Source organism: Aplysia californica, unplaced genomic scaffold, assembly GCF_000002075.1.
Source record: "Aplysia californica isolate F4 #8 unplaced genomic scaffold, AplCal3.0 scaffold00303, whole genome shotgun sequence".
Lineage (NCBI taxonomy): Eukaryota > Metazoa > Mollusca > Gastropoda > Aplysiida > Aplysiidae > Aplysia > Aplysia californica.
This window is the reverse complement of record NW_004797573.1, coordinates 236514-249694: the sequence shown is the minus strand read 5'-3', so window position 1 is coordinate 249694 and position 13181 is coordinate 236514. Positions and strand designations below refer to the sequence as shown.

The 13181-nt window shown below is 39.3% G+C and overlaps 1 protein-coding gene across 1 annotated transcript in view; it reads left to right on the top strand.

Moving 5' to 3' along the window:
• LOC101851054 (GDP-mannose 4,6 dehydratase) overlaps positions 1-13181 on the top strand; it is a gene marked incomplete in the record, with an annotated part of 53623 nt that overhangs the window by 27377 nt on the left and 13065 nt on the right. Inside the window, 4 exon segments of the mRNA XM_005101891.3 lie at positions 1773-1868; positions 2242-2338; positions 6409-6513; positions 7982-8109. Of these exon segments, the coding sequence (XP_005101948.2) occupies positions 1773-1868; positions 2242-2338; positions 6409-6513; positions 7982-8109 (426 nt within the window).

Sequence of the window (13181 nt, the reverse complement as noted above, 5' to 3'; positions counted from 1 at the left end):
TATATATATATATATGTATGTATATACTCCTTTCCAAAAGAAACTTGACACATTTTCTTTAAACATAATACTATTAAATCAAAACGGATAATGATGATATTTATGTACAGTGCAGTGCGTTGGTTTTACTATCTTCGGAATCAATTTTGACAGCACAACTAAGTGAGTTCGCTCAATTCTGTGTGTTTAGTATGATTTCACTTGTTAACTTGTTATTCTGTTAAGCATGAGTTTTCTGTGTTGTCTTCGCTATCAATGTGTAGCTTATTTCAAAACCTACAAAAGGTGTGTAAAAAGTTTATGAAAACATCGTTTGCATTTGAACTCCGAGCTTCAGAAATCTAGAAAAATGTCGACTTTCAACCATGCCGCGTCTCAGTGCAGACAAGCGGGGGCGCGCTATAGGGCATCTCGAAGCAGGCGTTCCCGTGGCGGATGTGGCAAGGATTTTTAACTGTAGCAGGGAAATCATCTACAGTCTGCAGACCAGGTACATGAACACAGGAAGTACAAGAGACCGGCCAAGATCAGGGAGGCTGCGGATAACCACCCCGGCACAGGATGGGTATGCACCACCCACCTGAAGGACAAGTTCCAGTCTGCTTCGCATACAGCCAAAACTCTGCCGCAACAGCAACCAGTGAGCACACAGACAAGTATTCTTCTCAGGTCCTTTTCATGGATGAGTCTAGATTTGTCCTAGGTCGCTACGATGGTCGAGTGCGGGTATATCGCTGTCGAAATGAAAGGTTTGCTGACCAGTGTGTACATGAAATCCCTTACCGGGGATATGGGCAGGTGATGGTCTGGGGCGGAATCACAACAGACCACAGGACGGCACTGGTACATGCTCCGACATCACAGAATAGCGCCAACTATGTAGCCACCATCTTGTAACCACATGTGGCACTGTTTGTGCAGAACCATCCAGGCTACACCTTACAACAGGACAACGCTCGAGCCCATCGTGCCAGGGTGACACAAGCTTACCTCACACAACAACAATTCGGTTTCATCCATCCCTGGCCAGCAGTACCTCCCGACATGAACCCGATTGAACATGTGTGGGATATTCTCGGGCCTCAAAACCAAGAGATGAATGCCGCTCCTAAGAACAACGCTCAGTTGATTCAAAGCCTAACCAACGCTTGGAACGCTATCCCACAACATCAAATTTCCAACATCGTCAACTCTACGAGGCACAGATGCCGCGCTGTCATTGCTGCAGGCAGCGGTCACACACAATATTAATCCTGCCGAACTTTCAGACATAACTTGAAATGCTTTAGATTTGACCAGTACCAGTGTATTTTGCTATCGGACATTTCGAAAACCATAATTTAGGATTACTATGTCAATGTAAAGTTTCTATGTGGAAGAACGCACATTTTCTGACTTTTTGAATTTGGACCGTATCATTTCAGGAGGGGTTTGAAGCACCAGGTGTGTATTATGTGCATTAAAATACAGGTTTTCAAATCCAGAAATGCTTCTTCTTTTTATATGTAAAATTTTGTCCCTGTGTCTGAAATGGTTTATTTTTTATTTAACACTATTCTTTATGTCAAGTTTTTTTTGGAAATATATATATATATATATATATATATATATATATACTCTTAGGCACACCCATTCCCAATCACATCCAGACAAGCGACTAAGAATGCAATACCACCCACATTCTGATATACACACAGATTCACACACCCTGACATTTTTTCATAATAGACTGACTTTGTAGCTATTTTATAAAATGTGTCAATGTTTTCCAGGTGTCGTTTGAGCTGGCCGAGTACACTGCAGACGTTGATGCAGTTGGAACCCTCAGGTTATTGGATGCCATCAGGACGTGTCGACTGACTGACCATGTAAGAAGCGCTTTCAGATTATCTACTAATATTTCTTTTCTGTGTTACCATTATCTTTAACTCGTGTGGTTCAACATAGGCACAATGAGTTTTAAGAAAAGTGGTTCCTTTATTTCTTGTTCATTTCCCCTGTCTAGCAGATGAGCAAAGGGGCGTGTCATGGAATACTCAGCAAGGTTACAGTCCTTCAGCCAAAGTCACGCCTCTTTGTTGAGATGTGTTTTAGCCAAGAAATTTCACAGTATGTGAGAATACTTTTTCAAAATATTTGAAAATGTTTTTATAGTATGTGAAAATATTTTTTCAGAATGTGTAAAATGTTTAAGATTATGAGTGAGAATAATGTACTTTTGCTATATCTTTGTGTTTTTAGGTGCGCTTCTATCAGGCTTCTACTAGTGAGCTGTATGGAAAAGTACAGGAGGTGCCCCAGTCAGAGACCACACCTTTCTATCCTCGCTCACCCTACGGTATGTTGTTTTGCAAACCGTAAAGTTGTTAAAAATTTAGGTTATAAGGTATTTATGGTTGTGTGTGGATGCACCTCTGTTTTCCTTTTACTATGGTGCTTGTTTTTTGGGTTTTTTTTTGGAAAGCATGTAAGTTTGTACTGGCAAATAAACATCTGAAATAACTTTAGTGAAATTTTAGAATGTTTCCTGCCCCATTATGTGCCATTTAGCTGAGATTCAATTTGAGTTACTAGATATTTTCTACATGTCACACATTCTAATACAGATATCATGTTGAATTTATAGTGAACTTTTACTGGAAATATATTTGTTGTTTGACTTCTGGAGGGGAGGGGGCGGAGGATGGGAGATGGGGCTGTTACTGCTGTTTATGTTTGAAAAGTAACTACAGTCTTTATAGCAGGGTGACTGTCGGGCCCCAGGAATTTGAAAAAAATCGCCGAGACCCGGGAAGGTCCCCTGGAATTTGAGGAAATCTGTAAATTGCCCCGAGAAAGAACATAAAAGTTCTCGAATATTTGAAAACCAAATCCGATAACGTCTTTAGATTCATTTGTGGCGATCGCGATTTCGGTATGACTGGGTTTTTGAGTATGTTTCACGCGAACAGGTGGCTATGGCGGCAAGCAGAAGTGTATGTATGATACCGAGGCTCAATCGGGAGAATCAATATCTACTTTTGCTTTTGTTAACGCAACATTAAAATTTGTCACATACAGGTTGTGCATTACAAACGTGGTGTCGCCATGAAAATAAATCAATATACGTCTATGTTCTGTCATGTGTGGGGGATAAAAGAAACGAAAGCCAAGAAGAAAAGAAAGTTATTCAAGCGTCTTGTCGGGCTCGCCATTGTGACCGGTCAGTGAACCTGCACGCGTTCTGAACGCTGCGAAGTACAGGACTCCTGAATGGGGGAGATTGTTGATTTTTAAAAAAAGATACACTCGGGGAGGGGGGAGGGCTGAACGCAACACCAGAGGACAAAAAGCTGAACTTGGAAGCAGATTTTTAATATTTAGAATTTTGATTACTACTACAGCCCTCTGCAAAGTAAAGTGCGCGTTGGTGCAAGCTTTGTGGCACTTGTGGGGAATCCGGATCCGTCATAACTTGTAAGCCTGTTATTGAACTTAGGTGTTCGCGCTTCATTGGATGGGTGACAGTAAATTATATCTATATATTTTAGCTTTCCGTTCAAGATTCGCAGATTTTCAGTGTCACAATCTTGCCATCCCTCAGTTCTTACTCCTCTCGCACGGAATAGGGCTTGAGCTATTTAAGTTATTACTGGTACTCTACTTTGAGTTTGAGCAATAATTGTCTTTCACTTTTATTATATGAATTATGACACACAGACTGGTTCCTGACAGTCTATATTCTGGTTCTAGGCCTTTTCACAGGCTCAAAACAAGATTTATTTTCAAATAGTTTATAATATATGCAGGCGAATATGATGAGGAGAATATAAAAATAAGTAAGAACAGACTGAAATACTAAGTGGCTCGAGGCTACAGTGCAACACTGACATGTTGTTGACTGGATATATGTACCTACATACACATGTATACACACACGCACTCATATATATATATATTTAAAAAAAAAAAAATTTTTTAAATAAAAATATATATATATTTATATATATATCTACACACACACAGTGTCATTGTTATGTAACGTGTCCCTGGAACATGGATGAACTGAGAAGCCGGGTTGGCAGTCACCCTGTAAAGTTCTTTTTAGTTTCAATTCTGTACTGCATAATTTTTTTAAAATCGATACAGGAATGCAGCTCTGACATGAAGTTTATAGCTTGATTTGTTGAATCAGAATACATATTGATTCTTTCCCTTCTGTTGAGCATGCTCAGATTTTTTGGTCATGTGAAGTGGATCAATCAATAATTCTTTTGTCATTAAATCATGGACACATCTGTGGACACAGCTGTTCTTGTTAAGCAATCTCTTTCAACATGCTCAAAATCTGATTAAACTGTCAGGTTTTTATTTATAGGGTACAGTTTATTGGACTGCTGAAAGAAAAGTTTTATTTCTTTCGTAGCATCTGATGTGCTCTCTATTTTCTCTTGATTTGGTGGGGAGATGTGTGAGGGATTGGTACTACTGTTTATGTTTGAGAACTAACTGCAGTTTTTATTGCCTGGCCTTGTCTTGGTTCTTTATAACTGACATTGCCATAGAGGACATACTCAAAGTTCTCGTATGTGTTTAGGAATTATTGAAAGAGAGTCTAAGCAAACAACTCTTAACACTTTCCCTACCGCGAACTGCAATATGGCTCGTGGGCGTGGCCTCGATGGACCAAGAGCCGCAAAATACGACTCGAGTAGCTCGCTATCTATTCCAATCCAGTAATGAAAGGGTACAAAATTCTCGTCTAATCCATGTTTTCAAAATAATAGAATAAACTTCCTGTTAGCGGATACGAAAGAAAATATAGCACCGACTGACGATTTTCAGTCATTTCAGCGCTTTTTTCTGTCCCCTTTGAAACACAAAAATAAAAATAAAAGCGCTCCCCTGACTTCAGTATATAACTCATATTTTCACTTCTATAATAGGTACACATGAATAACTTTCAACATTTCTTCGCATTGCTAGAGGCAACCTACCTGGGAAGTTTGAATGATGCTGTTGTTGTACTTTTTTAGTTATGACCTTTCAAAGCTGGAAAATTGTTTATTTCATATGACTCCTTTGCTATTGCATAATCACTTTTAGTAACCCCAAACTAATATAATGGAAAAAATCTTCAATATTGTATCACCATCTGGTAGATAACTTTTTTACCTGCCTTCAGTTTGATGTGCCATATGATACGGTATGTGTGTATTTAGTTGGATATTTTGACATTTTCCTTTTAGTGGGGTAGGGGGGTAAAAATAGGTCTAGGAAAAGCCCTGGGCCAGGGGTGGATTTTGGCCTGGTAGGAAAAGAGTTAAACAATCAAATAGTTGAAAACTGGAAGGAAAAGAGTTAAACAATCAAATAGTTGAAATTCAGTGCTGAACAAAACTTCCTAAGAATTGACCCAGAAACATGCTCCAGGGTTACTAAAAATTTCAAGTGGCATTTTCGGTCTTGTCTTGAGAGAACTGGTCAACACCTGGGGCATATAATTTAAATATAACACTCTTTCCCTGAGTTAATTTGGCAATGTCAGTTTAAATAAATTTCTTATGAAATGCTTTTATGCGTATTAACTTAAGTTTTTTGTTTTACTGAATTTTAGTTGAAATGTACAAAAATTGATATTTCTCTAAGACATCTGTTGTTTTTTGTCTTCTTATTGACAAATTATTTTTTTGACTCCTTATTTCTTAAATCAGCTCTTGATATTAATGAAGCTTTGTTATTGTTTTTATTTTGCAGTTAGCCTGAGAAATAATTAAATATATTTTTCACCCTTAAACTATACTAAACTAAACTGTTCTAGCGACCCCCTGTATAAAACAGTTACCTGAACAAATGGCCTCTTCCCATTTCCCCTCCTTAGGGTTTTTTTCCGCAGCATAATAATAACACTATACAAGACGGCCACATTTTTTCCCAACAATGGGCAGCCGTCTTAGACCATTCCAACTGTAATTTTGATTTTCTTTTTAGTCGTACTTGAAGCTTTCAATCCCTGAAATTAGACTTTTAAAGTCAGATGACATTTGTTCTCTTTTTTTTTTACCTCTAGTCTAGTGCAAAGTTGTCAGTAGAATTCCTGCATTCTTTTCACCATATCTGACTTAGACCAGCCAAGCTGTGTGTTCTTTTTTTTGTCTCTTGACAAACTGCTGGTTGTCCCTTATCGTAATAATTTTCATAGAAGTGACATCCCAATTCTGTAATTTTGATTCTTTTGTATTTGATATATACAGAAATAATTTGCTTTATTTTGTTAATATCGTTTTTGAATTTGCTCATTGTTAGTTTCTCTCGGTCGTGTTATTGTCATACAGAAGTAAAAAAATCAGTGTTCCATAATACAATGACACAACCAGTTATGATGGTGGAAAAACCAATCTTACTTCAGTTTTCCTGTCTGTCATTCAGGTGTGGCCAAGCTGTACGCCTACTGGATTTTGGTGAACTACCGAGAGGCCTACAACATGTTTGCCTGCAACGGGATCTTGTTCAATCATGAGAGTCCTAGAAGAGGTGAGTGTGTTTGTGTGTGTGTGTGTGTGTGTGTGTGTGTGTGTGTGTGTGTGAACATGCATGCGTGATACATGTGTGTGTGTGAGTGCGGATGTGTGTGTGGCTGTTTGTATGGCACTTGTGTACTGCTTTTGTATCAACATAATTTTGAGCCCAATGCACGTGATCAATAGGTCTGCATAATTTTGTCCTAATATATGACTGTTTGGTCAAAGTAAATGGGCCCCCTGGGGTAGTGCCACTGACTGTAGTGTCTTAAGGCCATTCCCAAAGGGGGGGACATTTCACAGTAGAATTGTAAATGGGCTGATTCATGTCATGCTCATAACTGTGCCTGAACTACAACAGGGAACTGGTGCTTTTTCTTTCCTAATCCTTACTATTGTCATTTTCCCTCTACTTCTTTTGTATGTTTGTCACTCTCTTGTGACCTGCTATTTTTGGGGTGCCTTGATAGTCGAAGCAGACCTTGCGCTGTTGAAGCTAGAGAGGTGAGCAGAATAAGTCTGATTCCCTGTAAAGACTTCTCTGTTGACTCCCACCCCTTGGCGCTCATATGACCTTATGCAGTTGCGAGCGCCGTAAAACGCTCTATTAGAATTTTTAAAAAGTTAATGACATAATCAGTAAAACGGAACCCTTCTTTTTACTAAGGAGTATTGATTCATGTGCTGAAAAAGTCATGAGGATCTTGTTGTTGTACTAATTGAGGCCGAAACAACTGATCCCAGTTTTTTCCTTGTGAAATTTTGTCCTTGTCAGGTGTTTTTCCCTGAATCAGATTTGACTGTGATCCAGAAAAGCAATGTATTTGATCATTTGTGATAGACTTGCATTGTTATAAACTCAACTGGTTTTGGCAAGAAGAAATCTTACTGAAATGGTCACGTCCATTGTGCAGATCAGGTTAGAAGTGACAGAAGCTGTGTAGGTGTACAATTTACTTTTGAATCATGCCATGAATAGGATGAACTTTGTGATTAATATGTGGTTTTCACCTCATTCAAATGATACATCTGTCTTTTGATATATTATGTTTGGAAGTGGTTTGCAAATGTTTTGTCTGGGTTATTCATGATGCTTGCTATGGTTTTGTCATGTGACTTGGAGTAATAAAAAAGGGAATCAACTGATTCTCAGGTAGGTCCTATTTTTTTCCGTTCGTTCTGTTGTTTCTGTCTGTCTGTCTTACTTTTTCCTCGCAGTAAATGACCGATAATGTGTCTTTGTACTTTTCTTTATTCAAACAAGTCCATTCAATGATTGAAATCCACATCATTGTCTTCAAACGAGTGCAGCACTATTTTTTAGAATATCATGTCAGGGACTGCCATTACAATGTTAAGAATGCTTTTTTTCTCGTGTGTTAGTGTTCTCAGCTGAAATATTTTAAGTTTTACTTGTCTCGGGTAGTTTTGCAATGTTCTGAATTTGAAGGAAATTATTCTCTGTTCTTATTCTGATCTAGGTGAAACTTTTGTGACTCGTAAAATCACCCGTGCTGTGGCCAAGATTACACTAGGACAGCAGAAGGATCTAGAATTGGGCAATTTGAATGCCAAGCGTGACTGGGGCCACGCCAAAGATTATGTTGAGGTTGGTGTCTTTTTTTCTTTTTCCTCTCAAAATGTATGTGTATGTGGTGATAATATTGTCCCTCTGCAAACACTTGTCTTGTGACACTCTATGGTACAGGGTTGAAGACAAGTGCTTTGTTTAATTCGCTTCTTTTGGTGTTAAAACATTTTTTTGTCACAATCAATCTGTTCTATTTTCAGAGTTATTTTCTATCCCTATTCAATGTTTGTTTTATGTTACTTTTGTTTTTGTCAGTTTGCTTTTTATCACTTTGTTTCTTTTGTATCATTTTGTTTTTTTTTCTTTGTTATTTTCTGTCCATGTTGTGACCCCCTCTTCCTTTTATCTGTGTAAGTTATCATACCTTCTTTCCTTTCATTGCATTGACATGCTTGCTGTCAAACTCAAAATATGATGTCAGGGTGAGGATCCTTCTCTTTATTCTAAATCAGAAAGTCAATTATTCTGTTGCACTGGGGTTGTTTGCCATTATTGTATATAATAAAGCAAAAATAAGAACTCCGTTTCTAAATGAAGAAGGGTAATTTAATGATGAAAATAATATGAGGTCTGCCCTCTCTGGCTTCACTGACAAGACTAAATAAATCAAAATGAGCATGAGTACATGTGATTGAAACAGGAAGGAGGAGTGAGTAAAGATCACTAAGATCAGACAATCTTTGTTGCGAGGGTAGATAAATAAAAGTACAATTACAGGGACATAATTCAACATGTTAATATAGGGACCAACAATCCAGGATTTATTGTTTCCCTTCTGTATATTGATAAAAGCAATCTAATAGTCTAACATATTCATCATACAGTACAGGAAAACTAGAAGAGGGGCTGAGGCTGTGATCAAGACATTTTAGAAAATAGATTTATTCAACTACTCTTTTCGATTCTCATGTTTAAAATGTTTTGTATCTGAATCTATATAATTTGTTTGTTTTAAAAAGAGAAACCTTAAAGGAGTGTCAGCTGTTTTGGGCCAGCTGAACAAGTGGTAAGGACTCCTCAAGTAGTCATCTTACTGTAGTGTCATGTAATACTATTTCTCTATCCACACTTACCCAAGGTTTCAGTGGTGGCATTCTCTCATGTTAAGACCTTGCAGTCTTTTATTCATATCACTGATGTACAGCCAGAGGCATAGAAGAGGAAGGGGGCTCTCGTGGCTTAGATGTTAAGGTGTTCGCCTCTCTGACACCAGCTATGGACTTCCGAGCGGTGGCCCCTTGTTGGACTTGGTGGCGGGTGGGGAGCCCTGGAGATAAATAAAAGCGTAAAATATATCGATCCAATTAAAAAAAAGTCACTTAAAGCTTTCGGTATGCACAAACCAAAATACATTAAAAAACTAGGATCCACTGACCTCCTGATACAGGTCAGTTCCAATATAGAATCAGGCAAACTGTTGGCCTGCCCCTCGTTTGGTGGCATCCCTGTATGTGTTCAACCTTACTGAAGTCTGAACACATCCAAGGGTGTCATCAAAAGCTGAGAGCTCTGCGGCTGTATGGAAGAAGAGATGGTTCAGGAGGTCGATGGAATTGTCCATGCTCATCGTATCAAAGTGCGGCGAGATGGCAAGGAAATCTGTACCAGCACGTGGATCCTTACCTTCAACACACCCACACCACCAACAAAATTAGACATCGCATACCAAGAACTAGAAGTAAGACCATATATACCGAAACCGATGTGCTGTTTCAACTGTCAGCGCTTCGGACACACACAGCTGCGCTGTTGTCGTGGTGCAGCGTGTCCTTGCTGCGGCAAGGAAGGACACTCTGGGGAGACGGAGTGTCCGAAGTGGTGTCAGGAGAAAGCCATCCTAACACATAGGGCCCAGTACGGCGGAACGTTCGCTTAAGCAAGAGCAACGCTTTACATAAAAGGATCGACGCCGAAGAATACAACAAAAACATATTCAGAAGTCCCGAAGACCGTCCCACGGTCAGTAAACCCAACCCGAAAGGTCCTTCAGACACGTAGAAGGCAGAACACCTGCAAAAAACAATACTCCAGGCTGGAAACGGAGGAGGACATGGAGTCCACTTCCTCTCCTCCTACCTTCTCCACTCTCCATCCGCCATCTCCCCACACCCCCTCTTCATCACCACCCTCTCAGCCATCTTCTTCATCCTCATCCCCCTCATCATCCTCACCCTCATCATTCTCATCTTCACCCCCATCATCATCTTCACCCACAACATCCTCACCATCATCATCCTCACACAAATCACCACATCCTACACCCTCATTGCTTTAACCTCCATCCCATCATCCTTCATCCAATAAAGCCCCTCCACCCACTCCCGGCATCCGCTCCCCCTCCTCTACCCGCATCCAGGACCCCGGTCCTCCTCCCCCTCCACACTCTCCTTTAAAAAAAGCTGCGGTCCATCGTGACCGCAGCGAAACAAAACAGAAACAACGGTCACCTACGACCAAAAAGAAATGTAATTGAACCCGTGCCCTCAAAATAAATAAAAATGGCAGTTCTTCAGTGGAACCGCGAATTTACCTCACACACCCCAAATGTTATCTGTCTACAAGAAACTAAATTGCCAACACCCACATTCACTTTAAAAAACTATCAAACTTACAACCAAATATACACCGACAACCAAATTGCCTCTGGGGGCAACTCCATTTTAATAAATAACCAAACACTACACTGACAAATACAACTAAACACAACACTTCAGGCAGTTGTGGTCAGGGTCACCCTACACCGTCCTATAACTACCTGTTCAATATACATCCCTCCAAATTATCCTCTATCTTTAAGAGAACTAATAAACCTCGGAGAACAGCTCCCACAACCCTTCATCGTGTTGGGAGATTTTAATGCCCATAGCCCTCTTTGGGGAAATGAACCAACTGACACTAAAGGTAAAATCATATAAAAATTTCTTAACGAAAACCAATACTAGTATTTTTAACGACAATTCCCCAACATTTCAAAATTCAAATGACTTAAACTTTTCATCCATAGATTTAACCCTATGTGATCCAGATCTAATTCCAGACTTTCAGTGATCGTCCTTGACGACCAACACGGATCGGACCACTTCCCCATCAACCTATTTCCAGACATTCCACACCGAACTCCTATCCCGGACCGTTTCAATCTTAAAAGAGCGGACTGGGATGGTTTTCGCATGGAATGTCTCCAGAAACTCAATCCTTCTCAAACACAAACTTTTGATTGATTTCATGAAACCCTTCTTGAAATCGTTCAAAGACACATACCAGAATTATCCACCAAACCCCGAAAAAATAAATGTTGGTTTACTGAAGATTGCCAAAAAACTGTTGCAGCCAAAAAATCAGCTCTTAGGAAGTTCGTCAACTCTAAAACAAATGAAGACCTCACAAATTTCCAAATTGCACGAGCCCAAGCACGCAGAATAATCAGGACGGCCAAAAAAACATCTTTTTCGCAATTATGTCTCTAAAATAAACAACAAAACACCAATGCACAAAGTCAAGAAGATGATAAAGAAATTGAAAGGTACTAAAAGAGACACAATCAAACACATCTTAAAACCAAATAGTTCCTTTGCAGACACAGAAAAAACAGTAGCTGACTATTTAGCATCAACCCTCTCCGGAAATTCTTCTACCCAAAATTACAACCCTGAATTTAAAAAAGTGAAAATGTCTTCTGAAAAAACAACTGTTGATTTTACCTCTTCAAATAAAGAAAACTATAAGCTCCAGGCCCTGATCAAATACACAACAAAATCATCAAACATCTCCGACACGAAACACTCCTATTACGCCTTAAAAGTATTTTCCAATCCCGAATGGGGAGGAGACACTGAAACACTTCTTCAACTTTACCATTCCCTTGTCCGTTCCAGGCTGGACTATGCCAATCCTGTTTACGGATCAGCTAGAAAGTCTTACCTTAAAATTTTAGACCCTGTTCAGAATCAAGGCCTTCGCCTTGCCCTATGCACTTTCCGTACTTCACTTGTAGAAAGTTTACAGGCTGAAACTCATGAACCATCTTTAGAACTTTAAAGGAAAAAACTGTCTTTGAAACTTAGCTCAGCACCCCAAAACCCAGCCCACAAATGTGTCGTTGGCCTTTCCGAAGATCTAAAAACTCTATCCTCCTTAGGAAATAAAGTAAGCCCTTTAGGAATAAGAATCCAGAACGATCTCAAAGACATCAATTTTTCTGAAGACACAATCGAGCCCTTTGCCATGTCCAGCATACCTCCATGGCATTTAACCAAATCAAACATAGATACTAGTCTTGAAAAACACAACAAAAAGTCTACAGACAAAACGACATACCTAAACTCATACAAACAGCTAATAAATAGATACCCTGAAGCAGAGAAACTCTTTACAGATGGATCCAAAAATGACTCCTCTGTAGGAGCTGTTGCCACACAGCTTAAGATTAAGAAAACTCCACAGAGAAGCTTCAGTCTAGACTGCTGAGGCTACAGCTCTTAAAATGGCCCTAAATATAATAGTCTACTTTCCTAATCCTTTCAGACTCTCTCTCTTGTCTGAAATCTTTAGAGCGCTCTGACACCTCCGACAACAAAATTTTAAAACTTATAATTAAACTGCATTTTCTACTTCAGTCTGGAAAAACTATTACAATAGCTTGGCTTCCAAGCCATGTAGGCATTGATGGCAACGAAGCTGTTTACCAATTTGCCAAAGAATCTCTAAAACTACCTGAAAACAAAAGTAGTAAAATCCCTTTCTGTGACATGAAACCGAAAGTAAAAGAACACATCATATCCTCCTGGTCCCAAATTTAAAATTAACAAATACACAACAAACTCCATTACATTCAACTGAAACTTGCCCCCAGGAAACCCCTGTCTCTCCTACGAAGAGAAAACGTGATTTATACCAGATTAAAGATAGGACACATGCACGTCATGCACAAACAATTACTCGAAGGAGAGGAAGCTCCTTTTTGCGTGGCGTGCAACACATATTTCACAGTTCGGCACATCCTAACGGAATGTGTCGAATTTAATGATGTATGTAAGAAATATATTAAATGTAAAGATATCAAAACCCTTTTTGACATTGTTGACCCTAAA